The sequence below is a fragment of the Hyperoodon ampullatus genome, assembly GCF_949752795.1.
Source record: "Hyperoodon ampullatus genome assembly, chromosome: 14".
In the NCBI taxonomy this organism is placed as follows: Eukaryota; Metazoa; Chordata; class Mammalia; order Artiodactyla; family Ziphiidae; genus Hyperoodon; species Hyperoodon ampullatus.
This window is the reverse complement of record NC_136927.1, coordinates 296,838-322,486: the sequence shown is the minus strand read 5'-3', so window position 1 is coordinate 322,486 and position 25,649 is coordinate 296,838. Positions and strand designations below refer to the sequence as shown.

Sequence of the window (25,649 nt, the reverse complement as noted above, 5' to 3'; positions counted from 1 at the left end):
GCTGGTGAGCAGCCAGCAGTGCTCCGCCCCGCACCACCTCCGGGAAGCCCTGCCGGGCCGCTGGCTGCTTCTGTGCTGCACTGGCCACCCCCATCGCAGTGTGTGGGGGGAGGGGAGCACCGCCTGGCCCTCCCCGGACTCCTCATCCCCCCAGGATGTGAGGACTAAGGGGCTCCAGGAGCCTGTCGGCTCTAACGTGCCAAGCCCACCGTGAGCGGCAGACAGCCCCTCCGCCTGGCCACGGGACAGGAGGCCACGTGCAGGATTCTGCTGAAGGGTGGACGGCACCCTGTAAACATCAGAGCTTAGCAGGTGCCTGGGGGCAAACACGGTGAGGGCCAGTGTTTGACCTCACATTTTGGGGCGTTTGCCCACTGTCCAAAGTCATGTGGGAGCAAACCCACTCCCTGCATGAGATCCAGGTCCGTTCCGTGTCCTGCCTTCACCGCTGGGGACAATTTCCCCAGGAGGCCACCTGGCGGCACCCAGGGAGGAAACCCAACCCTCAACCTAATAAGAATTTACCAAATGCCAGCGATCTTCCCTGACCTGGGAAACACAGATCGGGCGAGAGTCAAGGGCCTCCCATGATCTGGCCCACACCTCCCGCTCAAGGCGGAGGCTGTCCAGTACGGGCTTGAATGCGCCAGCGACAGGAGGCTCACCACATTTCCCCAGGTAACTCTCCCAGCCTGGCTTCCCTGAGTCCTTACTCCCCAAAATGCAGCTTGAGTTGGCCAGAGACCGCCCGACCCCGAGCATCTGGACCCAACCGCCAGCCGACGTCACTGCTAAACACACACGCACAAGTACTGAGTACTGGAGAGCCACCCTCAGGAAACTGAGGCCACGCGGGGAGGACCAGACCCAGGCCTCAGTCCAGTGGGTTGCACATCCACTGGGGGGGGTCCCTTGCTCCCTGTGCTCTCAGAGCTCCTGACGGGACACGCCCCTTTCCCCGTGCTTCCCCAAATGTCACCTGAATCAGCCTTTCCAGGAACCAGCTTGTGACTCTGGTCACAGACCAGAGTTCACAATTCCAGCTGGTGTAACTCTGGCCTGGGCAGGACTCTAGCTGGGGACAACCCTGGCCTTGCACCAGTCCCTTTGTGAGCCACTTAGGGATACCCTGCAGACGGCTGCTGGTGACCGAGGCACAGGTCACCTAGTCACCCGGCTGAGCTGGAGGCGGCTGGCGTGCACTTCCCAGTCACAGACGCTGCAGGGGGCTGGCACCCAGGGCGGGGACTGCTCGGCACCCAGGAGAAGGGAAGGCCACGCTGGCCAGGGCTCCTGAGACATCAAGGAAACCAAGTTCAGGCTTCCTGGTGGAATCTCCTGGCTTTTAAATGCTGGCAAGTAAATTTCCTTTTTTTAAAAAAACTGTGGGTCCAATTAAATATGTGAGCCTCCCTCACTGGAAGCCGCCCATGCCCTGGGTCTGCAACGGCTGGAGGACTGGGTATTTCTGAGATTGAAGGTGGTGGTTGACTCAACTGAGAATCCCTGGCCGAGCCAAGCACTGTCTACCCAACACTGGTTCTGCGGACTTTGACGTTTTAACTGGAAAAGGGCTGGTGCAGATTTAAGCCAGATTTCTTCCCTGCAGACCCCAGAACAGCCCTCCCTGCAAGGCAGCATCTCCCAATTGCACAGCCTGCAAACCCCACCCGATACGTCCCCGGCCTTTTATTTTTTCAGTCTGTCGTGGAATTAAGAATTATTTTCGTTGGAAAACACATCAGAACTCACCACCAACTCCTGGGGCAGAGCTCCTCAAAGAGAGCCCTACAAAAATGTACGAAGCTGTGGGCCCTCAGAGGTGCCGGGGCCATGCCCAGGGCTGGCAGCACAGCTCTCGCCTGTGCTGCCAGGGGATCAGCCATTCTCGCCCCACCCAGGGGCTCCGGGTCACTGACTCTGCTTCTCAGCGTGGCCTGCCCTGCCCTCCCCAGCCCAGCAGGACTTTCCTCGGTGATGGACATGCTCTACACCTCACAGGCACACCCAGATGTTGGACACAGGACCCGACTTCCACATTTTATTTTAATTAACTTACACATACACAGACACATGTGACTGGTGGCTACTGTCCTGGACGGTGCAGATCTAGAGGACGGCCTTTCTGAGGGCTCTCTGCTCCCTCTGACTGTCCCTCTGTCTGCCCGTATATCCTCACTGGGTGGAAGGTGGGGCCTGGGTCCTTCTCTGCCCTGTCTCCCAGGCTTTGCCTCTCCACTTAGCTCATGGCTCCCCTGACCCAACAGGGCTCTGCCTGCCCTCCCAGTGGACCTTCCTTCCTCCACTTTCTCGGCCAGGCCATCATCACCATCACCATCTCCATCATCACCATCACCAGTGCTTTGGCCTTTGTTCCCTCTCCCTCACCCTGGCCCACCCCTCTGAGCAGGTCACACACGTGGAATGCAGGTGGCTTTGAGCCCTGCTGCTCTGGGAAAAGCCCAGCCCCTTCCTGAAGGCACTGTGACCAGGTTCCAGAACAGTTCCTGGTTCCTTCACATCTCTCGCCTTGGGGTTTTCCGGTGACCTCCGGCCCCAGGCCATTCACAGGAATGCAGCTCTGCTTACCTCCTGGCAGATGTCCTTCCCAGCCAGTTCAGCCTGGGAGAACTCAGGGAGTCTCAGAGTTCTGTCTATCTGCTGTGGGGAGGATGCTGGCACATCTCAGGGCGCAGGTGCTGAGCAAGGGATAACCTGGGAGCATCTGTGGGATGCCAGGGGCCAGGGGCACCAGTCCCACTGGGGAGACTGGGATTTCTTTTGTTGCACTGAGTAGGGAGAAGGTGGGCCATGATCCCCTCCATGGGGGGCCGGCCACCTTCCTGCCACTTCCTGGGCTGCACTGGGGAACAGCAGGTACTTTGGAAAACTACTGAACCCAAAGCACCAGGCAGGAGACTGGACTTGGCTAAACCAGGTCACCTGGAAGCCTCTTCTTCCTCCAGGTGTCCCGGCGGAAGGTGTGCTCAGACGCAGAAGGGCAGGTGTGGGGTGCGGCCCGCCCCAGGCTTCTTCCTGGGAGGGGGACATGGAGATGTGAAAAGGAGATGCTATCGGACCCTCTGGAGTTGGCTGAGCACCCAGGGCTGGCCCTGACGAGGGGCGGAGAGCCCAGGGGCCAGGGACCAGCATTTCCTGGAACAGCACCTGGAGCCCAGGAGTCACGGTCCTCCCCCACCGACTGAGAGGGAGCAAGGCCGGTGGCAGCCCCTCCCCTGGGATACACTGAGATCTCTGAGGAACCCGGGACGGGAGGAGCCCCTCACACGTGGAGCAGTCAGCACCTGGAGGCCCCCTCCCACTGCCTCGGAGGTCAGTTGGGCACCCTGGCCTCGGGACTGCAAGGCAGGAAAATGAAAAGGTGTTAAGGCTGACTTCCTGGTCAAACAGCAGCTGAGGAATGAGGCAAACCATGGATTAGGTGTCTGTTGAAGTGAAAGATGGCCTTGGCAACGGTGACTGGGGTTAAAAAGGGAAGAAAGGTAGAAACTGGTGGAAGTGGGAAGAGCCAGGGTCCGAGGAAGGTTCGGGTCCACTCCTCCTCTCAGGAAGGCCCTGAAACTTCACACTCCACCTGTCTCAGACAGTCAGATGGAGCCTCAAGGCCACCAGAAAGCAGGCACTGGAGGGCGGTCCCTGATACCCTCAAAGCCCAGACCCGCTAAACCCTAGTGAGAGACTGCTTGGGACCAGTTCTCGGGGCCTCCTGCATGTCCCTCTCTCCTTCCTCTCCAGAGCTGACCACACCCAAACCCCCTTCCTTTAGAGGGACTTCCCTTAGCTCGGAAGGAAGCACAATACTACCTGATTGTGGTTATTCATACTAAAGTGAGAATGACTGCTATGTTGACCTCTCCCAGGAAATCTGTGATCTAAATCCCCAGAATCTGTGAATACGACTGCCTTAAATGGCAAGAGGAACTTTGAAGATGTGATTTAGTTAAGGATCTTGAGATGAGGAGATTATCCTGGATTATTTGCCCTATGTCATCAAAAGGGTCCTTATTAGAGGGAAGCACAGGGAGATCTGAAGGCAGAAGAGGCTACACTGGCGGCCCTGCAGATGGAGGCTCTGGGGGGGCGGGAATCTGTTTCCTTCTCTAGCTTCTAGAGGCACCTGCATTCCTCGGCAGAAAGCCAACTCCAGAGCCTCCAGAAGCCCACAACCCACAGATCCATTTTAGATTTCGGACCTCCAGAACCGTAAGAGACCAAGCTTGTGTTGCTTTAAGCCACTAAATTTGTGGTAATTTTTTACCACAGGAAAAAGAAAGGCGTATGGAATCTTTGGCAACACCAAAGCAGCACAAAGGACACGGTGATTTAGCAACCTCGGGGAGGTTGTGAAATCCCGTCTGCTTCCTCCAGATCTGGTCACGCTGAAGTGCATTACACTTTTAGGAAGTGACGCAGAACGTTTTGAGAGAAGTACCTCTGTTTTCACATAAGCTGCGGGGGCAGAATCCAATGCGCATCGTGGGCCCTCCCTGGGCTGCACGGTTTGTCCTTGGGGCGCCCCTCAAGGCTCTGATCTTTGTCCCTGTTTTAATGACACAGACGTCTGAGGTTGGGAAATGGGAAGCGACGTCTGCAGAGTCACACAGCTGGAAATGGCCGGCCCTGGGTCAGGACCCGGGTGTCTGACCCTGTCCTAGGCTCTTTCTTTAGGCCCCAAAGTCAGACATGGCTCTGGGTGTGGGTCTTGAAAGCCTGCGTTTCTTCTGGGATCAGAACCACCTCTGGGCACAGCGAGGTCGGAAGACGCTGGCTGCCAGCCGCCAGGTCAGGTGCCTAGGCTCACAGGCGACAAGGGGCTGCAGCCCCAGAGGTTCGGCTGCAAGAACCGTCCCCACGTCCCCAAGAAAGGTCCTGGTTCCTGGTGGGAGGAAGGGCCCACCAGTGCGTCCAGTTCCTGCCAGACGCTTGGCCCAGCTCCCAGCAGGTCTGCACCGCTGCACCCCTCTGAACAGTTGTCAGACCCCTCGTCCCCTCCCACAGACCAACAGCCCCCCTGCTGGTCTCACTGCTACTGTCAACATCTCAGCATTCTTTAACTTGTGGGAAAACAGAAACTTTTGCTTTGATTAAAAACAGAGTAAATTGGCAACTTATGACCAAAACCCACGAAGGAATAAAAGCCAACATTTATCTGGCTCTTACTCTGAGCTGAGTGCCCTGCTAAGCGCTTTCCGTGCGTTCATTCCCTGGGTCCTCACGACCCCTGTGAAGTGTCCCCGTCCTACAGACAAGGACACAGCCAGTGAGAGGTTTCAGCTCACCAACAGAGGGGTCCCGATACAGGGCCCAGCACTGGGGTCCAAGGCCTTGCTTTAGTCCAAGGGGACCCCTGGATTGAGATGGGGGGACTGGGGTGGGGCTGGGCTGGGCCATATTCTCTCCACTGGACACCTGGGGAGGACAAGTGGTGGGGAAGGCTCTGCTCACACAGGCCTGCCCTGGGTGCCACCCTCTCCAGGCTGACGGAACAGGTGCGCCCTTGGTGCCTCTGTGAAGTGGGGCAGGTAAGACGGCTCAGGGGTGACGCCGCCCGGGGGAGCAGAGCCCTGCCGCCCCCCTGCTGCCAGCTGCCCCACCAACCCGTGCAGAGACGGACTCGCCGAGTTGCACAGCTGGATGGGGATGCGGGAGCCGGGAGAGAGAACGGCAAACCATTGGGTGAAACTTTGGAAAAAGGGCAACTGTGCAATTTGCCCAGAGCACACACAGCTGTCACAAGGCTTTTCCGTGTCCTTGTCAGAGCTAAGGGCCCCCGAGATCCCTGAGCCCAGATGGGAACCTGAGGCCCAGAGAGAGGTGGGCCACACATACACCTTTTGTGTGTCGTGGAGAAGGACCGGCGTCCCAGACCCAGCAAGAGAGGCAGAAGGAACGAGAGCGCTTCCAAGGCCACGTGAGAATTGCGAAAGGCACCCCTTCAGGCGTCACTGCAGGTACCCGCTCGGCCCCGAGATGCTCACAGACAGACGGCGGTGCTCCCGAGGGCCCTCCCCTGGGTCCCCGTGCACCCAGCCTCCTCTGACCCTCTTCTATCCATTATTCAGTAAGCTATTGATGACAGCAAACCCTCCTGTAGAATTTTCTAGCCCCCTGCTCTGCTGTCAGCGCTCCACCCACACTGACGCACGCAGGTCAGGACTATGGAAGGCAGGCAGTGTGACTAGACCCACCTCACAGGTGAGGCACTGTAGCCGGGTCACGCGCTGGGAAGCGGCAAAGCCGGACACAGCACGTGGACCGGAGAGCCTGGCGGCGTCTGTACCCGCGCCGCCTCCTCCTAGGTCCAGGAGCGGGGGGCCCAGGGGGCACATGGATGGGAGTCCTGCAGCTACTGTAACAGATGACCGCAAACGTGCTCCACACAACAGGAGTTCACCCCTCACAGTTCTGAGGACCAGGATCCAAAATCAGGGTGTGGGAGGGTCACACTTCCCCCAGGGGCTCCGGGGGTGGGGGGTCCCTCCAGCCTCTTCTGGCTTCCTTGGCCCCAGCCCTACCTCCATCACCACATCCCTCCTCTGGTTTCTCTGTGTCCTAACCAAGGACACACGTGACTGCATTTCAGGCCCATCCAGGGGTCCAAGGTGACCACCCCATCCCAAGATCCTGACTCCATCACTTCTGCAAAGACCCTTGTCCTAACCAGGTGGCCTGATGTCCTGGGGGCAGAGGCCACCGCGGGGATGAGGCTCTGGCTCCCGTCCCTGGGCCAACCTCAGGGGCAAAACACCCGATGAGACAGACACTTGCTCGTTCCTCCAAAGTGTGCAGTGGATCCGGACGCACCCGGCGCAGGCAAGGAGGCAGAACTCAGCCTTTCTGTCTCGGACAATCTTCCCGTCACTCACACGGCAGAGAGCAAGCACCTTGTCATTAAGGAGATATATTAAGCTGTTTAATATCAGGTTTTCGGCTGGTAGACGTTCTGGAAGGGAGAGGAGGCCGCTCCCTGGCAGTTACCTCAGCGAGACCTTTCCGTCAGTATCTCCTGCCAGTTTTGGCAGCACCTGTCCTGGCCCCTGCAGGGCTGGGGATCTGTTTGGTAAAACACGCTCTTCCTACTGAGAACCTCCAGCACCTGTTGTCCACTCCTACCAACCTATTTTCTTTTGGGGGAGGATTTCCCTGAAGGCTATGGGCCTCATAATGACCACACCCAAGGACGGGTTCCCCCAGCATCTTGTTACTCGCCCACAGACCTGCCCATGCCTCGACCGGCCACGCCGTGAGCCACAGCCAGAGCATCAGGACCAATCAGCGATTTGCCGCTATCAGGTGATCACGAGGGGCCTTCACACCCACTGATCCCCCTCCCCTTGGGTCTCCAAGAGACACGGCGACAGCTCTGCAAAGTAGGACACAGGGGACAAGTTGCTCACTTATGGTTGGGTGGAAAAATTAACTCAGAAGAGACTCAAACCTCTTATGGTCAATTTCATGAAAACCAATTTAAAAACAATTCAAAGATCTGTAACTGCAAAAAAAAGTCTGAAGTCGTTTCCATTTAAAAATAATTGCAGTGACTCAGACTTGCGTTCCAAAGCAAAGGGTCGGGGTGGGGGGTCGGCGGGGGGAAGAGATTTGCTTGAAAGTTTAAGATCTATTGTGTTCTAAATACTTTTCTGTCAGCTCATCTGGAATTTGGAGACATGACTGAGGCATGAAATCAGAGTGGAAGTGAACGCTCCGTCCCCGGCAGCCGTGAGCACAGGCCTCTAGTTCTTCTTTCCGTATTTAAGCCTCCGTCGCTCATCTTTTTATTCAAGGTAAAAAAAAGATGCTCAAATCTACTAAACCGTGTATTAAATATTTAGCACCAAGGCTACTGCTGTGATGTTGTTTTTCCTGCTGAACGAAAAACAAACTCAATCCCGAGCGTAGGGGTCGATTCCAGCTTATTTTCGAGGCTTTTTAAGGAGATGTCAGGTCTGCAAAATTTCCTTTTAGGGTGTAAAAAAACCACCAGCTGATCAAACTGCTCTTGAGCTGCCCGACTTGGTTTCTTCCCTGGCGTGTGGGAACGAGGACCAGAGTTTCCTTCCTTCTTGTCACCTTCTGCCCCTTTCACGATAGCTCGGTGACGGCCCCCAGAGACCCTAACACCAGGGAGAACCTCCATGCTGCTGTTCAGGAGGATGTTTTCGGAAAAAATGACTTGCTTGCTTTGATTTGAACAAAGGGGATAATCTTTTCCAGAAGCTCCCAAGGAAACGTTTGTCACGGTCAGCTGGGGCGGGCGTCCTGACGAGACTGGGGGGACTGGGAGACGGCACAGCCCCCCACCTGCTCGACGGGGGCAAAGCAGGGCGCAGGGGCCAGAACTGCGCTCTCTGCAGGTTTTACTAACTTCTTACCATTTACCCATTTCCCTGCCTGCTTCCCTGCTACTGTTATAGAATTGTTAATAATTTCCTTTTTCTTTTATTTTGTCAAGCAAAGGAATTCCCAGCTGCAGGAGCAGCCGGAGACAGTGAACTCCCGCGGTTGCCCGAATCAGGCAGTTTTGGCCGATGGTGAAACAGCAGGGTGTTTGGGGAGCCGGAGGGACTGTGGCCTGGCCACTCGAGCCCATGGACAGTAGCGGCCCAGCATAACAGCCAGGCCAGCCACATGGAGCCACCCAGGAGCCCGGGGCGGGCGGTCCCCTTGGCCACGACGCTGGCCTCACAGCTCTGCGGGCGGGCATTCCCTCCCTGAGCCTCTGGGTCCTGTCTGAATGGGCGAGGATGACGAGCCCCTGGGGCTGCAGTGGGGACCAACTAAGAGAATCCTCCCAGCGCTCAGGTGTACCAGCGCCCAGGGCACGTGGGAGGTAGGGGTGCTGTGCTGTTCTCAAGGTCCCCCTGCCTCGGACCCTTGGGAGTCTCTGACTGGGCAGCACCAGGCCAGCCTTTCCTGGGGGCCTAGGAGCTCAGCTGGTCGGAGGCAACCATGTCCTCCACGTGGGGACGTGGGGACGCTTGGACCCCGGGGAGAAGGCTTGCAGTGGACCCTGGCAGCGAAGCAAGGATTGGAGCGGGAGAAGCCCCTTCTCCAGAGACCCTCCCCCGAGGCCCGGCACCACGCTCCTCAGGCAACAGCCCCCCACATCTCAGGTGAGCCCCTCTGTCCCCCAGAGTCTCCTCCTGCCCTCTCATTTCCTCAAGACACTCACTCTCAGTGATGGTGGATCTCGAAGGTGGGCAGCTGACTTCCGATGGTGCTGTCGGGCAGAGAGCCCAGGGTGGCCATGCAGGCTCAGCCGGGGTCCTGGCTGCTCTGCCCCGAGCCTCCACTGGGCCAACAGCTCTGCCCTGCTGCTGACAAGCTCGGGAGAGTCTCTCAAAAGCCTGTAATGGGTTGTTACTTGTTTTTCAATTAAGAAAGTCCACGGCTTTCTGACTATAAAAATAGCCCATGAAATTGGAGACAACCTGAGTGCCCTACAACTGGGGGCCTGTAAGGTGATCAACCACGTGAGACGTGGTGTCTGGTCATCACTCCCAGTGGCACGGGGAGGGCACCGTGCAGATGCACCAAAGACCAAGTACGGGACCTGGAGTAGCTGCCGGGGAGCCCCCTGCACGCACAGACCCTCACAGGCCAACCGCAGGACCCGTCCACCCACCCCCGGCACAGGGCCTGTGCCAGCCGAGGAGGCCCCCCTGAGCCTGGGGCACCGGGCTCTGCAGCTCTGGACGTTTTCTGTTTGCACCACGTGCAGAGGCCAGGACGGCGCTCAGAGGTCCTGCTCCTTCAGGCAGGGGCCACGTGGAGACACCAGGTGCTGCTCTGAGTCCGCGGGAGCCCCACACAGCGTCCCCACTAGGCTGTACACGTTAACTGCAGGAGTTTGGAGCCCGAAGCTCCCCTGGGTCCACTAGGCCCTGTGCTTACTGGAGACATAGATGGGTCACACCCAGGGCTCAGTGGGGGGGTCAACTGAGGTTGTGGACAAACTGCAGGGCACTGGGCAGCCCCGGATCCAGAGCGGAGGTGGGGCCCTCCCCCGAGGTAAGTGCAGGAAGGGGACTCTGGGTGCCAGAGACCAGCTGAGGTGATGAGACCAGGCCAGCGGGGTGCAGAGTTCCAGAACGACCCAGCGACCCCATCTGTACTTAAATCCCACAGTGGCTCAGGGAGGAAACAGCCAGCCCGGCTGCCCTGCTGTGCGCCTGGTGTGCCTGGTGCGCCTGGTGCGCCTGGTGTGCCTGGTGTGCCCCCCGTTGCAGGCGAGGCCGCCGAGGCCCAGGGGAGCTCAGGGCCCACAGGAGGTGGCACTTGCCTCCCTCAGCAAAGGAGGCAGCTCTGTGGCTCACAGCCCAGCCCCCGCTGTACAGGATCCATGCGGCATGTCTGACGGGAGCATCAGAAGAGATTAAGTATAGGAGAGGCGCTGTCTGACTCATATATAAATCGGCCCTGGAGACCAACACGCAGTACAGGGTCATGGACAACAAAACCGCATTTTACACATTCATCTGGGATAGCCGCTAACCATGCAAGGCTGTAGCGGCACCCGTGTTGCAGTATAAACGTGGCCATGGCTCCCTCTCTGGCGGCCAGGGGAGCACAGCGTTTCATCGGAGCCTCTTTAAATCCTCTCCTCGTAAAAGTGATGAGTGGAAATAGCGTGCAATGGTTTCATGCTTTGATAACGAGGCACAGAGCCCCAGGTCCACCAATGCGGTGGCCACGTGGGGACCACGGAGAACACCACCGTAGTCCCTCTGCCTGTCAGCCCTGGAGGGAGCGGGGAGGGAGGAGGTGTCAGGGAAGAGCCAGCCCCTCCAGTCGCCTCCCACATAACTGTTCCAGGGACAGATAACCTCACAGAGTCAAGTCCCTTGCGACTCCTGCCCTGTGTTGGCCCCAGAGAAGCTCACCCCACCAGGTTGTAGCAAGCGGGCTCCCCTGGGCCAGTGCTCACGACAGCTGGATGCGGTCCTAGTGCGGAGGCGCCCCAGCGAGGGGCAGGGCCTGCTCAGGGCCAGGCAGTGGTCTGGACCACCGTGTCACTAACCCAGAGGCAGTGCAAGTGCTGGGAAGACAGCCGAGAGGGCGCCCGTCCGAGCGCCACACCCAGCTGGACATCCTGGTCATCGGGAGGCCCTGGCGGGGCCTGGAGGGCAGGCAGTTCAGTGAGGCTGCCCGCTCACGCCCCTGGGCCCCAGCCCAGGCCTGAGCAGGGCTCAGCAGGCTGAGGTCGAAACCACCAGGGGAGGCCCTGCCCTCCAGCACTTCCTGTTCTCAGGCCCGCGCTGCCCCCTGGCGGGCCAGGCTGTGGCTGGGGGGCGGCTCGCGTTTCTGCGGTGGAGAAGGGCTGGCTGGCCAGAAGGCGTTTCTGCAGCTGCCTCTGTGTGTGCACCTCGGCTACGAGGAACTCCTGGACCTCCAAACAGCTGCTCAGGGATGGTTTCTCCGGGAGATGCGTGCGTGCACATACACACGCGCGCGCGCACACACACACACACACACACACCCCTGTTCTTTGCAAAAGTAATGCAGGTACTTAGAGCCTCTTCACGTGCGATGCCTCTGGGAGGAGTGGGCAGCGTGGGCGCCACACCAGCAGAGACCCCGGGTCCAGGGTCTCCGGCCGGCCGAGCCTCGGCCTCACGGTGCCTGACAGGCCTGGGACCTGACGTCCAAGACCCTGGAACCAAGCCCGGGCCGGCCTCCCACGCCCGATTCACGTTTAAACCCTCTGAGACTCAATTACCTCCTCCTTGAAGGAGAGTGGTGATAAAGTTAAAATGTGACGTGTCAGCTACAGGGGCACTGGCTTCGCCGGCCAGAGTGGAGGCTGTCAAATCCTAACAAACCTGAGGAGGTGAGGGAACAGCTCTCACTGGGGTGGAGAGCCGCGGCCCAGCGTGGTAGCCTCAGGGAGACCAGGGCGTGGCACGAACAAGGAGCACGTGGTGGGCAGAGGCGGCCATGTGTCCCTGCAGGGTGGGCAGCAGCCCCTGGACGGACGTGCAGACACAGGCCCCTCCCCCCGCAAGGCCACACACATGGCTGTCCCTCCAGACCAAGGCTCCCAGAGCAGGACAGAGGGGAGCTGCTGCCCGCAAACAAAGGGAGTGAGGCCCCAAGGGCCAGAAGTGGGGTTAGGCCTGGCCCGGTCCAGAGGGACAGGTCATTCACAGCCTGTGACCTGTCCAGGTTCTGTGTACGGCCATCACAGACACTGGCATCAAGCCTGGGCACCACACCCTGCCCTGGAATGAGCTGCTGGAGTGTAGACCACAGGATGGCTGCCCTGGACAGCAGCTCTACTGAAGCCAAGCTGAACAGAGCCCGACCCTGCCACCCAGCACTGTGCTCCTGACACAGCCCTGCCCCCAGACGAGCCCTCAGAAGTACAAGAGCGGTCAGGGCAGCTCCACTAACAACATTCTTTAACTGAAACCGCCCACAAGTCCATCAACAGGAGAGGGATGAAGAAACCGGAGGTTTTCACACAGTGGAATGTGACTTGGCCACGAGAACAACCAGCCACGGGAGAGGCATCTCTCGGGTGCACGGGCAGCACGGGTGGGGGCAGGGGGTGGGGATTCACTTGCCGGGAACCGGGGGTGGGGGGCAGGAGCCACCCTAGGAGGAGGAAACTGCAGCGGCCACAGGGGTCTAGGGGCTGTCAGTTGGTCCTGACCTGGTGCTGGTTACCTGGTCACCTGGTTACTGGTGTGTGTTGTAAACATCCGCTTACCATCTGTGTGCATTTCCATATGAATGTTCCAACTCAACAGAAGCGTGCATTTTAAGAAGGCGGGAAAGTGGGGAATTACAAGTGTCGGTAGAGCTAAAATTGTATTGGATTTTATCAGCACTGATGATAGTTGCCCTTGATCTAACTGACCCTCCTCATACAACATACAGAGGAGACCAAGGCAGGCGGGGCAGCGGGTGAATCCATCAACAGTGAAGATGAAAACTCTTTGCTACCTTCGTCACCCAGGCACTGGGAAGAGGTGCGGGTATACACAGAATATAGTCTTACCTGGACGTTGGAAGGGGTTGAATTGTGTTCCCCCAAAATGGTACGTTGAAGTCCTAACCCTGGGGACCTGTGACTGGGGCCTTATTTGGAAATAGGGACTTGGCAGATGGGATTCATTAAGAAAAGGTCACAGTGAGTCAGGGTGGCCCTGAGTCCAGTGACTGGTGTCCTTATAAGAAGAGGGGAATTTGGACACAGACCCGCAGGAGAGGCCATGCGAAAACAGAGGCAGAAAAGGGAGTGACCTGGCCACAAGCCACAGAACGCCAAGGATCGACAGCCACGCCCAGAAGCTGGAAGAGGCAGGAAGGACCCTCTAGAAGCCTTCGGGGGAGGCGGTCCTGCGACACCGTGGTTTCTGACTCTGGCCTCCGGAACTGAGGAAGAAGAGCTTCCTGATTCTCTAAGCTGCCCAGGTCGTGATGCTTCCCGAGGGCAGCCCGGGACACTCACACAGTGTGGACGCATCGGGTTAGAGCTCAGCTGTTGTTATAAATTAAGGAACCAGAAATGAACCCACATGTTAACGACGTCAAAGACGATGATGGCCACTGCTTTGAGATCTGAGTAGGGACAGTGCAGTGGTCACTCCAGCCACATCTAATGCTGGCCAGTGCCCTTGGGTGCCCTCGGGCACTCTGAGCTTCAGTCTCCTTGTCCACAACAAGGTCTGTGGGGTAACAGTGGCCTCCCTGTCTGGGTCCGTGAGGCACTGTGCCTGGCGTGGCGCCCTTTTGTACACCCACGACCTCGGCCTCATCTGCCTCCAGGCTGGGGGGGGTGCCTTCTTTGGGGGCGCCTTCCACTGTCCCCCCAGCTCCTGAGCCCTGCATGACAAGTGCTCGGTAAGCCAGACTCGAAATGACCCAGTTCAGACTCACTGAGCCTGGCCCGTGGGGTTTTTCTCCTCTTCTTCTGCTTTGCAAGTGATGCTGGGTCTGTGGAGCCCCAGCGACCGGCTCGTCTGTCCTGCAGGTGTTGTCTTGCTGTTGGAGTTATTTTCCCCTCAGAGCTACCACAGGGGCAGGTGTGCTTTCCTTCCCTCCCTGCGTCTGAACACGCTTTGGGTCCCAAAATACACACGGCACAGAGGGCGCTGTAGCTCCGGATTCCAAACGCTCAGGAGGCGGCCCGGATGTTTTGGTGAAAACAGACCGTTAAAGCAGCCTCGCCAGGCCACGGGGAGCGATGGGTTGCCTGCTGGCAAGTGACCTGAGCAGAAGCGCGGCTGCAGCTCTGTTTCCAGCCTGCATTCAGCTGTTGCGCCCTAAATAGCCACTGTTCAAGTGCACCAAATAGTCATCATCCCTCGAATGTTTGCAAGTCACAATTGCAAACTCCAGCACACCCAGACAATCAGAGAGCAAGGCCTGACTCAGGGAGGGGACTGCAGTGGCTCCTGGAGCCCCACCGGGGCTGAACTTACTGTCTTCCTTACCGGAGATACAGAGGTCCCAGAACGGCAGGGGCCCGAAGCCTCCTGTAATCCAGCCTCATGCAGCGTAAGGCAAGCGAGGCCCAGAGAGGGGAGGGAGTGTTGCAAGGTCACACAGCAAGGATAGGCCTCACCTTCTAGGGGCCTCCACGTGCACCTGCTCCCTGCCTGGACCCCGCCCCCCCCACACACACATGGCCCCGCAGGCCACTGGCACCTAGGTCAGAAGCCTTCACTCTCAGCCCCGACCACGTCCGTCACTGTGCCCAAGGGTTCTGCCTCTCCCAAGTGTCTCTAGGAGCCACGCTCATCCCCCATCCTCACGCCTCCTCAGGCGCAGACGCCAGCACCTCCCATCTGACACCCAATAAGCCCTCCCACCCTCCCCGCATAACGTGGCTGGCTGACACTCCTGGAAAAAATCCAAACATCCAGGCCCAGATGCCCTGCAGAGTCTGACCCCTGCCCCTCTCCAGCTGCCTGGACTCGTCTCCCCTCGAGTTCTGTGCTCAAACACAGAACTGTCCCACAGAACTTTCTGTGATGCTGGGCGTGTCCAACACGGCACCACCAGTTACGTGCAGCCACTGATGCCTCAGGTGTGGCTGGTGTGACCGAGAGACTAGGTCGTAACTTCATCTCACTTAAATTAACCTCAGGATAAACAGCCATGTGATGTAGTCCTCTGCACAACAGCACTGGTCCTCCAGACTGTAGAAGCCACCCGGTCCTGGAATGTGCCGCCTCCTCCAGGCTGGCCTTCTGGCCTGGGGTGCTGTCCGCCTGACCGTCACACTTGTGCTCAGGCCTCAGCTGGAGGTCACTTCTGAGAAACCTTCCAGCTGCCTCCCAAGTGCTCACCAGCCCTCAGTCTCCCGTCTGCCGTCAGTGGCTCGTTCTCTTGTTCGTTCTGCAGACGTATGTGTAGCACCCACCGAGGACCGGGCCCTGCGCAGTGGAGCAGACACACTGCTCTCTGTCCCGCCCTAAGCAGCAGCAGTGCCGGGCCTGAGTCACGCCTGCATTCCCTGAGCCTGGCAGGAGGCCAGGCCGGGCTCAGTGCTCGTGGGGTGACTGAATGCATATCTCTGCCAGCAGGTGGTCACAGCTAGTGTTACGGGCACACCTGGACGCTTCCTTTGCAAGAAGCAGGTTGAATCCTGTTGCAAAGCCTGTACAATCTGGTGCATTTGCCCAGCCCCACCCTGACTTGCCAAACACCAGCTCCTCCCGGCTTCCTTCTATAAACTTGGTGTCCTGTCTCCTAAACCAGTCCAATAGAGTTTAGACCTCAAACCTCTTCCTACAATGCTTTTGTTGACATATGGATAAACTGAGTCCCAGTAAGGGGGAATGAATTTACTGGAGGTCACACAACAATGGCCTTGCCAGGCCTGCTGTCTCTGTGGATACATCAGTGCTTCTGAACTTCAGCCACACACATCACCTGCACCACTATTACCTAGCATGTACATTTTTCGACATTAAAATTTAAATACTACACCAAAAGCACGAGCAACAACAACATAATAGTTAAATCCCACATCCTCAAAATGAGAAGCTTGTGCCTCAGAGGACACCACGTATGTGATAAGGGTCTTATATCCAAAATATATAAAGAATTCTTACAACTTACTAATGGAAAGACAACCAACTAAACAACGGCAAAAGATCTGAACAGACGCTTCTCCAAAGAAGCTCTAAATGACCAACAAGGACGTGAAAAGACACTCGACACCATTAGTCAGTAGAGAACTATGAGTCAGAACCTCAAGGAGACACCATGTCACACACCCACCAGGATGGCGAGGACCAGAAAGGCGGATAAAGACAAGTATTGACGAGCAGCACGTGGAGATGGTTGGTGGGGCTACACGTTACGTAGCCGCCCAGGAAAAGCGTCTGCAGCTCCTCAAACAGTTACACTTAGTTATTATGTGACCCAGCAATTCCACTCCCAGGCATACAGCCGGGAGAAATGAAAACATATGTCCACCCAAAAACCTGTACATGAATGTTCATACGGCATTATTCATACAGCCAAAAAGTGGAAATAACTCAGATGCCCATTAACGGATGAAAGTACAAGTAAAATGTGGTCCATCCACACTGTGGAGTATTGTTCGGCCACAGAAAGGAAGGAAGCTCTGACACCGGCCACAACGCGGATGAACCTTGAACACATGATGCTCAGTGAGAGACGCAGACACAAAGAATCAGATAGTGTGTGATTCTGTTTACGTGAAACTCCAAGACGGGCAAGTCCACAGAGACAGAAAGTAGAGTAGTGGTTGTCCAGGCCTGGAGGGAGGGCAACATCGGACAAGGTTTTTTTCTGGAGGAACGAAAAGGTTCTAAAATTGTGGTGATGGATGCACCGTGAATCCCGTGAATATACTGAAAGCTATTGAACTGTAGACTTTAAGTGGCTGAATTATGAAATATGTAAATTACATCTTGATAAAGCTGTTAAAAAATCTTACTTTAACACTAAAGCAAGAATACTCAGCAACTCATGGGCTAATGCACTATTTAAATATTTTTCAATGTCTATTAAAAATATATACCCATTAAACTTTAAATGGTGGGGCTTCCCTGGTGGCACAGTGGTTAAGAATCCGCCTGCCAATGCAGGGGACACAGGTTCGAGCCCTGGTCCGGGAAGATCCCACATGCCGCGGAACAACTAGGCCCGCGCACCACAACTACCGAAGCCCGCACGTGCCTAGAGCCCGCGCACAGCAACAAAGACCCAACGCAGCCAAAAATAAAAATAAATAAAATAAATAAATTAAAAAAAAAACTTTAAATGGTCATGCACATACCACGTAAATTACACTTTGCAGGCCCTCCCAGGCTCTACCTCCCACCTCAGGGCTGTTCCTCTCTAGACCCTCTCAGCATACATCTTCAAGATCTCAGAGGAAAAATACTGCCACCTAATTAATTCAGAATCTTCAACTTACAAAGCTCTGGGCGCACCTGGAGACGATTTACTGGACTGTGGACAATACACCACCGAGACGGGGGGCCTGTGTGGCCGACGGGGCGACAAAGACATTGTGGTTTTCGGCTATTGTCCCGGATTCCTGCCAGGGAGGGGTCCAGGCCCACCTGTCACCTGGCCGTCAATGCAGCATCCGAGCTCGACCCCGCCTGGCACACCCTCCTCCCGGCACAGCTCCATACTCACTGTTGCGACATCAAGAGGCCTGGAAGGGGCCCCTCTACTCGAGCTCCAGTCTGAGAGGGCACAGAGGAGCCTACGGTGGCCAGAAAGTTCTATGAGGAGCCCCCTCCCCTCCAGAACCTTCCCAAGGAGCCCACATGCAGCCTAGGCCTCACCTCACCCAAATCACCCCTCATGAACGTTGGGGTTCTGTCCTGTGTGAACCAGGCTGGCCGTCCGCCCTGGTCACAGATAGCTGCTCCTTTTGCGGGGGGCCCATGCCCTGGAGCTTTGCCGCAGTCCCCACCCAGCCCAGCAGCCCCACATGACCTGAATGGCCTCATGGGCTTTTGGGGGTGCAACCCATGCTTTAAAAACAATGAACCGTCTCAACAGTGCAAAAATGGCCCTGTTTGAAACTAACCAAAGATGGCAAACAACCTGGGCCCATGCAGGACAAGCAAGCCCCAGGACCATCAGAGTGGACATCACAAACCACAGGTGCTCATTTCTGGAGTAGTCTGGCTTCCAAATGTTCCTTCTCCACCATCCCCACAGTTTTCAGATGCCACTGAGGGGTTCATTTTGATTTTGGTAGCACAGTTTCTATTTTATCTAGAATAGGGATCGGGGGTCAAATCAGCTGACCCACTAGTTTTAGAAATAAAGTTTTACGGGCAGGGCTATGCGTGTTCACAGACATAGAGTCTGGCTGCTCTCGGGCGAGGACAGCAGAGCTGAGAGGCTCAGACACAGATCACACGGCCTGCGCACTCCCAACCACAGCCCCTCGCACCTGACCCCCACCGGCCCGGCACTTACTTCATGGGTTTGAACAGTGCTTGCCCGTAGTTCTGGAAGGTCATGATGAGCTTGAGTTGTGTGCCCCCCGACTTCATGGCTGCAACAGGAGGGAAAGAATACAGGGTCACCTGCTGCCTTGGGGCAGGCCCGTGAGCTTGATGATGCACTGCTTCAGGGTCTGGGGGGACCCCCGGGTAGCGGTGGCCTGAGGCTGTGGGGTTAGGTCAGGGTATGGGTGCAAATGTGAGGGTCGTGGCGGTGGAGTGGTGAGGGTCCGGGACCAAGGCCTGGGGCAGGCAGATGTTTCAGGGTCAGGAAGCGCCAACCAGGGGCTGGAGGAGCCGTGCTGAGGAGGGTGGATGGGGCCTGGGAAAATGGGCCGACGGCAGAGGTGGCGGGAGGGTGCCACACTGGAGGGTTGGGTGTGCAGTGGCCCCAGCTGGCGCCCGAGACGGTGTCTCTGCTTGCCCCGACCTCGGCCCCCTCTGTTGAAGGGGGCTCAGCACACCCACCCAACCTCCCCCATGGGGCTGGGGGCAGGGCTGAGACCCACTCGTCGGTGCCTCAGGGGACTCAGGTGAGCATGGGGACGCGTTGCACCCTCTCCCGGGGTTACTCTCGTGGTGACCGGGGTCACGCCAGTGAAGCACCTGGAACAGCGTCAGGCACATTCAGGTCAGCGGACTTCAGGGGCGAGAGAGGCAGAACCTCAAGGTCCAAGTTCCCAGATGTTTCAGGGGCTGCAGGGCTCCATGGGCGCTGAGGCCAGACCTGTCCTCCAGGTCCCCGGCCACCTGCCTGACTCCTGCTGCCAGGTCAGCAGCTCCATCTGAAGGGGACCTGGACTCAGCATCGGAGACAGTGTGACCCAGGTCTGTGCGTGAAGCTCCCCGAGCCTGTGCCCTCTCCATTCCTAACAAGATCCCTGACCCATATTTGGATGGGCCACCCTGACTTTAAATGAATGAACTCCGTCTTCTGGAGACTGGTGGGCCACACAGACACCTCCATGTGGGAGGTGCTGCCAGGTGCCAGCAGGGCCACTGACGTTGTGCCCTCAGCCTCGGCCAGTTCATCTGTGAAGTAGGACCAACGTCTGTCCTTAGGAGTCACGGTCAGGACGCTGGTCCAGCTGTTTTCACAGCCCCTGCCTTGATTTAAGGGCCAGAAGAAGCGAGGCCTGGCCCAAGGACGGCTCAGGTTTGGAGAATGTGACACCGGGAGCAGCTGGGCTCTCTGTTCTCCCCGCCCACCCCACAGCCACGGAGAAAGGCGAGAGCGCGTCCATTTACAGGCACTGAGGGGCCAGCCCCGTGGGCACCTGCCCCACGTTAGCCTGTGCTCCGGCCTGGGTCCTCAGCCCAACTCAGGGGTGCAGCCCAGACTTCAGTCCACGACACAGGCCCCAGGATGTTTGAGAAGCAACAGCTTCCAGCCTGGACTACGACTGATGCTGTGATTTGCCACAATCCAGCTCACCCTTATTGGGGAAATTCTGCTTACTTGAAAGGGAAACCACAGCACCGCCCCAGGTGGAAACCAGCTCCCGTCCTGGACTTAGATGGAACCCAGTTGGAACACACGCCTGCTGGATTCCAGGGCCGTGGCTGCCAACGGTTCAAAATGGAGAAAGCAAGCGCCGGTGGGTGCAGCCGGGTCAGCACCGCACAGGCTTTGTTTTTGACCTTCAACCCGACAGTGGAGAGAGATGAGGAGGAGCTCAGCTATTCACCGTCTTCTCCGGGTCCCCAGGGGGGCCTTTGTCCTTCCTCCAGGATGACTGAAGGCCCCTCTGGCCCTGGGCTTGGGCGTCCAGCTTACTGGGCATTTTCAGTTCCCTTCCTCCGGGTCAGTCGAGCCAGGCTCCTGGGACTGGGGCATGAAGTGGTGGTGTCCCCGGGGTAGGAGGGGGACTGTAGCCTTTCTGGGCCCAGAGCCACCTTCCTGAGCAGCCCGCTCATTAGGCAGGGCGGCCCTACGGCCCCCAGGGCTGCAGGTCAGTGAGCGCCCAGGACTTCCGTCCCGTGGAGCCGTCTCCACTGCTCGGCACCACCATGGCTTTGTCCTGATCTGGATGAGCAACTGCGGGGTCTGTGCTTCAGGCCAGAGGCTGCCCGAATCCTCTCCTGCTGAGTGACTTCTTCTTAAGTAACTCCAAGTACAGAGTAGTTAATTGTGTCATTTATTCTTTGCATCCATGATTGTGCACAATAGTGATTTAATTATCAACACTACCACTGGCCCAGCCAAAGCCTCCGCAGGCCTGGCTTCAGGGTCCTGAGCCTCTTTAAAGGCGGTTAATAGCCATTACCAAGCAGCCGGGAGCCCAGGTCTAAAGAAATCTCCGCTGGCCACATGCGTTTTGTGAGCGGATCAAGGGGCTCTGAACGGGGAGCCTTGATGGAACTGTTCTGAGGGAAAGCATTGGGGGCCTCGCAGGACCCGTTCTCACGGCCACACCATTTCTGGGCTCATGTTCCAAGACTGAAGTGACCATTTGGGTCCAGACACAGCCCAGAGCTGGGGGCAGAGATGTGCTGACCGTGGGCAAGCCTGCCCTCCCGGAAGCCTGTTCCCCGATTTGCAGGATGGGGTTGGGAGATGGGCTGGATTTCTAGCTCTTCTTCCATTTTAAGCTCAAAAGGACGGCGCTGCTGAACCCTGACTCCCAAGGCAGGTTCCCGGCTCCCATGGGGCCTCCGAGGGCTGCACCCCCCCAGGTCACAGCAGTGTCGGGGCAGGGCCTCCAGCAGCAGACAGCTCTTGTCCAGGGACCCCGGTCTGCAAACCCACCCAGTGGCTCTGCTAAGCCAAGGGCCCAGTCAGAGGCTGCTGTCTCAGCCGCTGGGTGTCCAACAAAAACGACCAGCTGGATGTGGGGGCAGACACCCCCGGGGAGGTGTGCATTCTCCGGGGACGCCTGCAGCCTGGCCGGGCCAGCCCCTCTCCTGCGCCCCACCTAGCAGGAGCCTGGGCCCGGACACTTGCAGCCATGCTCCCGGAGGCTCCACTGGGCTCCAGGTGAGAAGATGTCCTGCTTCCTCAGGAAGAGGGGCCTTCTCTCAAGTGTGAACTTGCTGGGAGCACCTCCAGGCACGTCCAGGCACAAGGCCGCACATAGTGGGGTGAGCGTCCGGTCGAGGCCTTCAGCAGGCTCCAGCTTGCCCAGTGCTGGCCGCCCCACACACAGGTAACCAGCGGGGACACGGCGTAGCCTCTGCTCCCACCTCTTCCTCTTCCTCACCAAAACCTCTCAACAGCCCTGTGAGGCAGGTTTCATGGATCCACACCTGTCTTCAAAATCTCTGGGGCAGAAGTGTTCAGGGGTTTTGAAAATTTCAGATGACAAGAGTTGCAGGTGGTGTATCCATCCCACAGATCCTGTAGCCCTGAGCGGGTCGGGGGAGAACCCCGGAATTAAATGCACTCCATGGGAACATTCACTCCAAGAGAGAAAAACAAGGGTTTATAAACAGTCTCTCATTTTAGGTTTTGCCTCCATGTCCGTTCATGTTGGGTTGGGTTTTGCTGTCAAATGGGTTATGATTTCAGATTTGCAAGCTGGAGATTACAGGGTCGAGGATATGACCACGTCTGTGAGCCACAGGAGACACAGGGAGGCCCACAGAAGTTAACCCATCTGCCCAGAGTCACGCTGACTCGTGACTGGGGGAGCCGGGACACACCAGGCCTGCTGTTCGCTGTGGGTGATGATACCTGGGGTCCCACCAAGTCAACCTTCCCATGCTCATCAGGCACCTGTGAATGCCAGCCTGGGCTCTGACCGGCCCATGGCCCCAAGGAACATGCTGGATTAGGACCAGCTAGGCCAGGGTAGTCCAGCGGGTGAGATCAGCTCAAACAGCCCACAGGACACAGACGGGCAGGCACTCACCCCAGGTCACCTTGTCAGGCGCAGAGCAAGCCAGAACTCTGGGACGTCAGGCAGCCTAGGCACCACTGCCCAGGACCAAAGGGGGTGGGGGTGCCCCAAGGCCAGGCCCCCGGGAGAATGGGGGAGGAGGGTGCCCAGGGCGGGCAAAGCTTCCTGTGAGCCCCCGAGGCTTGTCCTCTGCCTCCGGCGGCTCCCTGGGCTCCTGGGCTCTGCTATCTGCACAGGGCAACGTCCAGTGAGAGCTGGGAGGCTGTCTGTCCCCTGAGGGGAATGGTGAGCCTGGCTGGCCTGTGGGATCCTTGCAGCCCTGCCTCTAACCAAGACCCTGAACAAAGCCCGAGTTAATACTGTACAAGACTGGGTGCACTGTCCATCTTCTTGAAATAAGATGCAATGTGCCTGAGCCCACTTGACAGATGGGAGACTGGGGCAGACAGCAGCCTGCAACCATGAATGCGGCACTTCCCTAAACCCCAATTTTAAAACGCTGTTGTCATTTTCCCAAAAGGCCCACGCTCCCTGCCCCCTTCCATCATGAAAGCCTTCGCCCCATTCAAGACCTGGTCCTCCCAGGTGGAGGTCACCTCCTCGCTAATCACTCTCGACTTTATCTGTCCATCAGCATGTGCAGGTCAGGACGCAGCAGAAGCTTGTTGAGGCTGGATTCACCCCCAACTCCCACGGCCTGGAAAGGGGCCCTGAGATGCAGGAGGTGCTCAAGAGAATCCGCTGAACAGATGACAAATGGTCATCGCATTGGATGTTTCTCTAACGACCTCGTCTACTCAGGAGAGAAGGGGACACCCCGGCTGTGGCCTCTCCCATGCAGTCCTCTTCATCCACATGGATTGCCTTCCAGCACAGGAGGAGGGCTGGGTGGGGCTGGGGGCCGGGAGGCACTCAGATTCCTCCTGGGCAGCAAGAAGGAGGGGAGACCACCATGGTGCCCCAGCGAGTTCTCTCTCAGGGTGAACAACCATATGCTAGGGAGAAGGGTGGTGCTGCCAAACAGCTCAGCACCGGGTGGAGACACCCAACACAGCCTCTAAAGAGCTCTGGAAACCCAGGTGCCAGCCTCGCAGGCAACTCCCAACTCCCTGGGCATCAGCCCAGGTTAGCAGAGCCCCTTCAGCCTCAGGATGGCCCAGACACCAGTAAGACAGTGCCTGGAACCCCCTGCTCCCAGCACTCATGCTCCTGGGGCCTCCCTCCACCCTACGTGCCTCCTGGGACTGTTCCTCCCACCCAGGGCCTCTGCCCAGCCCCTCTGCCCTTGGAGCTATTAGTGACTAATCGGGACCTTCACAAACAATTGCCTACAGGCCTTCGAACAATGGCATCAAACCTCCACACTCAGAAACCACTGCCGACACGTTTTCCTGAAATCAGTAACTGGATGCCCTGAAACTTCTGATTCAGCAGATCCCAAAGAACTCAGAGATGTCTCCTCCAAACCACTCCGTGTATGGGGCTGTGCCCTGGATAGAGTTGAGCCCTTGTCACTCCCCGCCCACACGAATCCCGGGAGCACCTGGTGGGCTCTGAGGCAGAGCCTCCCCAAACAACCAGAAGATGCTGAGCTCTCCAAGGCGTCTCCCTGCAGCTGCCAGGGGTGCCTCTTCTTAAGCCGCGGTGGGGACCTGTGGTGCACCACCCCCAGCAGAACAACAGGACTGGCTGGGCGGCGTCTGGCCCTGCCTGGCTCATCTTGCAACAGCAGAAGGCAGCCTCCCGCTGCCCCCAAATACTGACAGCATCGAAGGCCTGCAGGCGCCTCCTCTGGGAAGGCTGCCAGTATAACTCGCCCATGAGGTGATGCTCCAGCAAGGAGAGCTGGCCGGGCAGGGAGGGCACCTACCAACACTGGTGATCTTCTGGCCGCCGAGGTCACGCAGCAGGGCCTCCACCGCTGGGTTGTGTCGAGAGTACAACTCATAGCGGTTGATGCCGATGTGGAATTTGAGCCAGTTGGGATAGGAGTCCACGGCCACGTCCCCTGCGGGTAGGAATTCATCCTCAGGACCTTCGTGTGGCCTGCACAAATGAAGGTGACCCAGGTCAACAGGGAAAGAACAGAACAGCAAGGTCTCGAGATGGATGGGGGAGTTGGCATCGATGCCAAGGTTTTCACTTTGGATCCAAACAAATATGGATTTATTCAGAGGTGCCTCTACTCAGACAGGACCCTGCGACGTACGCACTTTTTCTGTGGCTATTGTTCCACCAACTAATAATACATTTGAAGGCCTATAATTCTCACTTACCCTTGGGAGACGCCACAGACAGCTATAACTAAAGCAGACCAAACCCAGACCGTCAGCGCTAGGCCCCGCCGCGTCTGTCCCAGGGTCACTGAAACAGCCTGACAAGCATGATGTCAGCCTGGGGTGCGAGGGGCTGCCGGCTTCCTGGGGGCAGATGAGCTCAGTCTGGCGGAAACCTTCGCTGGGTGCTGTTTTGGGGCAGCAATGATTCAAGAGGCTAAATTTGATTTTCAGGAAGCAGCCTCGGGTGGGGAGAGAGGAAAGTGGCACTCACTCCAGCCGAGGCCCAAACTGAGGACCTGCTGCCAACGTGGCCCCTCCTTGTCTCTTGAGCCAAAGGGCCAGTCTGGGGGAGGACAGGCCCTGTTTGCTGCTGGAGGGAAAAGCGGAACTTGTCGAAGCGCTAATTCACCTGACAGTGAGGCCTTTTCAGCCCCACAATGGACACGATGGGCTACGAGAAGCTGCCCCAGGGCCCCATCACTGACCGCTGGCTCTGGGCTCCGTCTCCCCTACAAGGAGGCCCAGGCCTAGCACACTGCTCTGCCTCTCAGATTTCCGAGCATGTCCGTGAACCCGGCCAGCAGACAAAGCTCAGAGGCCACCAAACACCGTGGTGTGTTTAGACAGAAAACACTGGGTCTGGTCCAACTGCAAAGGAGAAAGGATTTTATGAGATGTTTTGGAAACCGGGCCTTTCCCCTCTGTTGCCTGTGTAACCTTTGCAGGTACTTATTTATCCTGGCTTTGCTGTTGGTTAATATTTCACCACCCAGGGCAGCAGCATCTGCTTATTTTGATCTGTGTGGCTGAGGAGGGCCTTGGGGGAGGGGTTTAAAGCAGGACAGTTTAAAGAGATGCTCCTGGGGGATGCTCCTCGCCTTTTAGGAAGCTGTCACACCGTTGCAGCCTGGGTGGGGGGAGAACCCCTTGGTTATGCCCCTCTGATAATTTTTTCTCAGGGACTGGTTTACAAGGCTCATGAGGCCTCTCCAGACCTTCCCGACACGTCCACCAGAGCGGTGTTGCCAAAAGCACTGGCAGGCAGCGGCTTCCCA

At 57.6% G+C, this 25,649-nt stretch overlaps 1 protein-coding gene across 1 annotated transcript in view; it reads right to left on the bottom strand.

The window, feature by feature from the left end:
* FAM20C (FAM20C golgi associated secretory pathway kinase) overlaps positions 1-25,649 on the bottom strand; it is a gene marked incomplete at its 5' end in the record, with an annotated part of 37,328 nt that overhangs the window by 10,637 nt on the left and 1,042 nt on the right. Inside the window, 2 exons of the mRNA XM_079719994.1 lie at positions 18,451-18,529; positions 24,186-24,361. Of these exons, the coding sequence (XP_079576120.1) occupies positions 18,451-18,529; positions 24,186-24,361 (255 nt within the window). The remainder of the gene's footprint in view (positions 1-18,450; positions 18,530-24,185; positions 24,362-25,649) is intronic.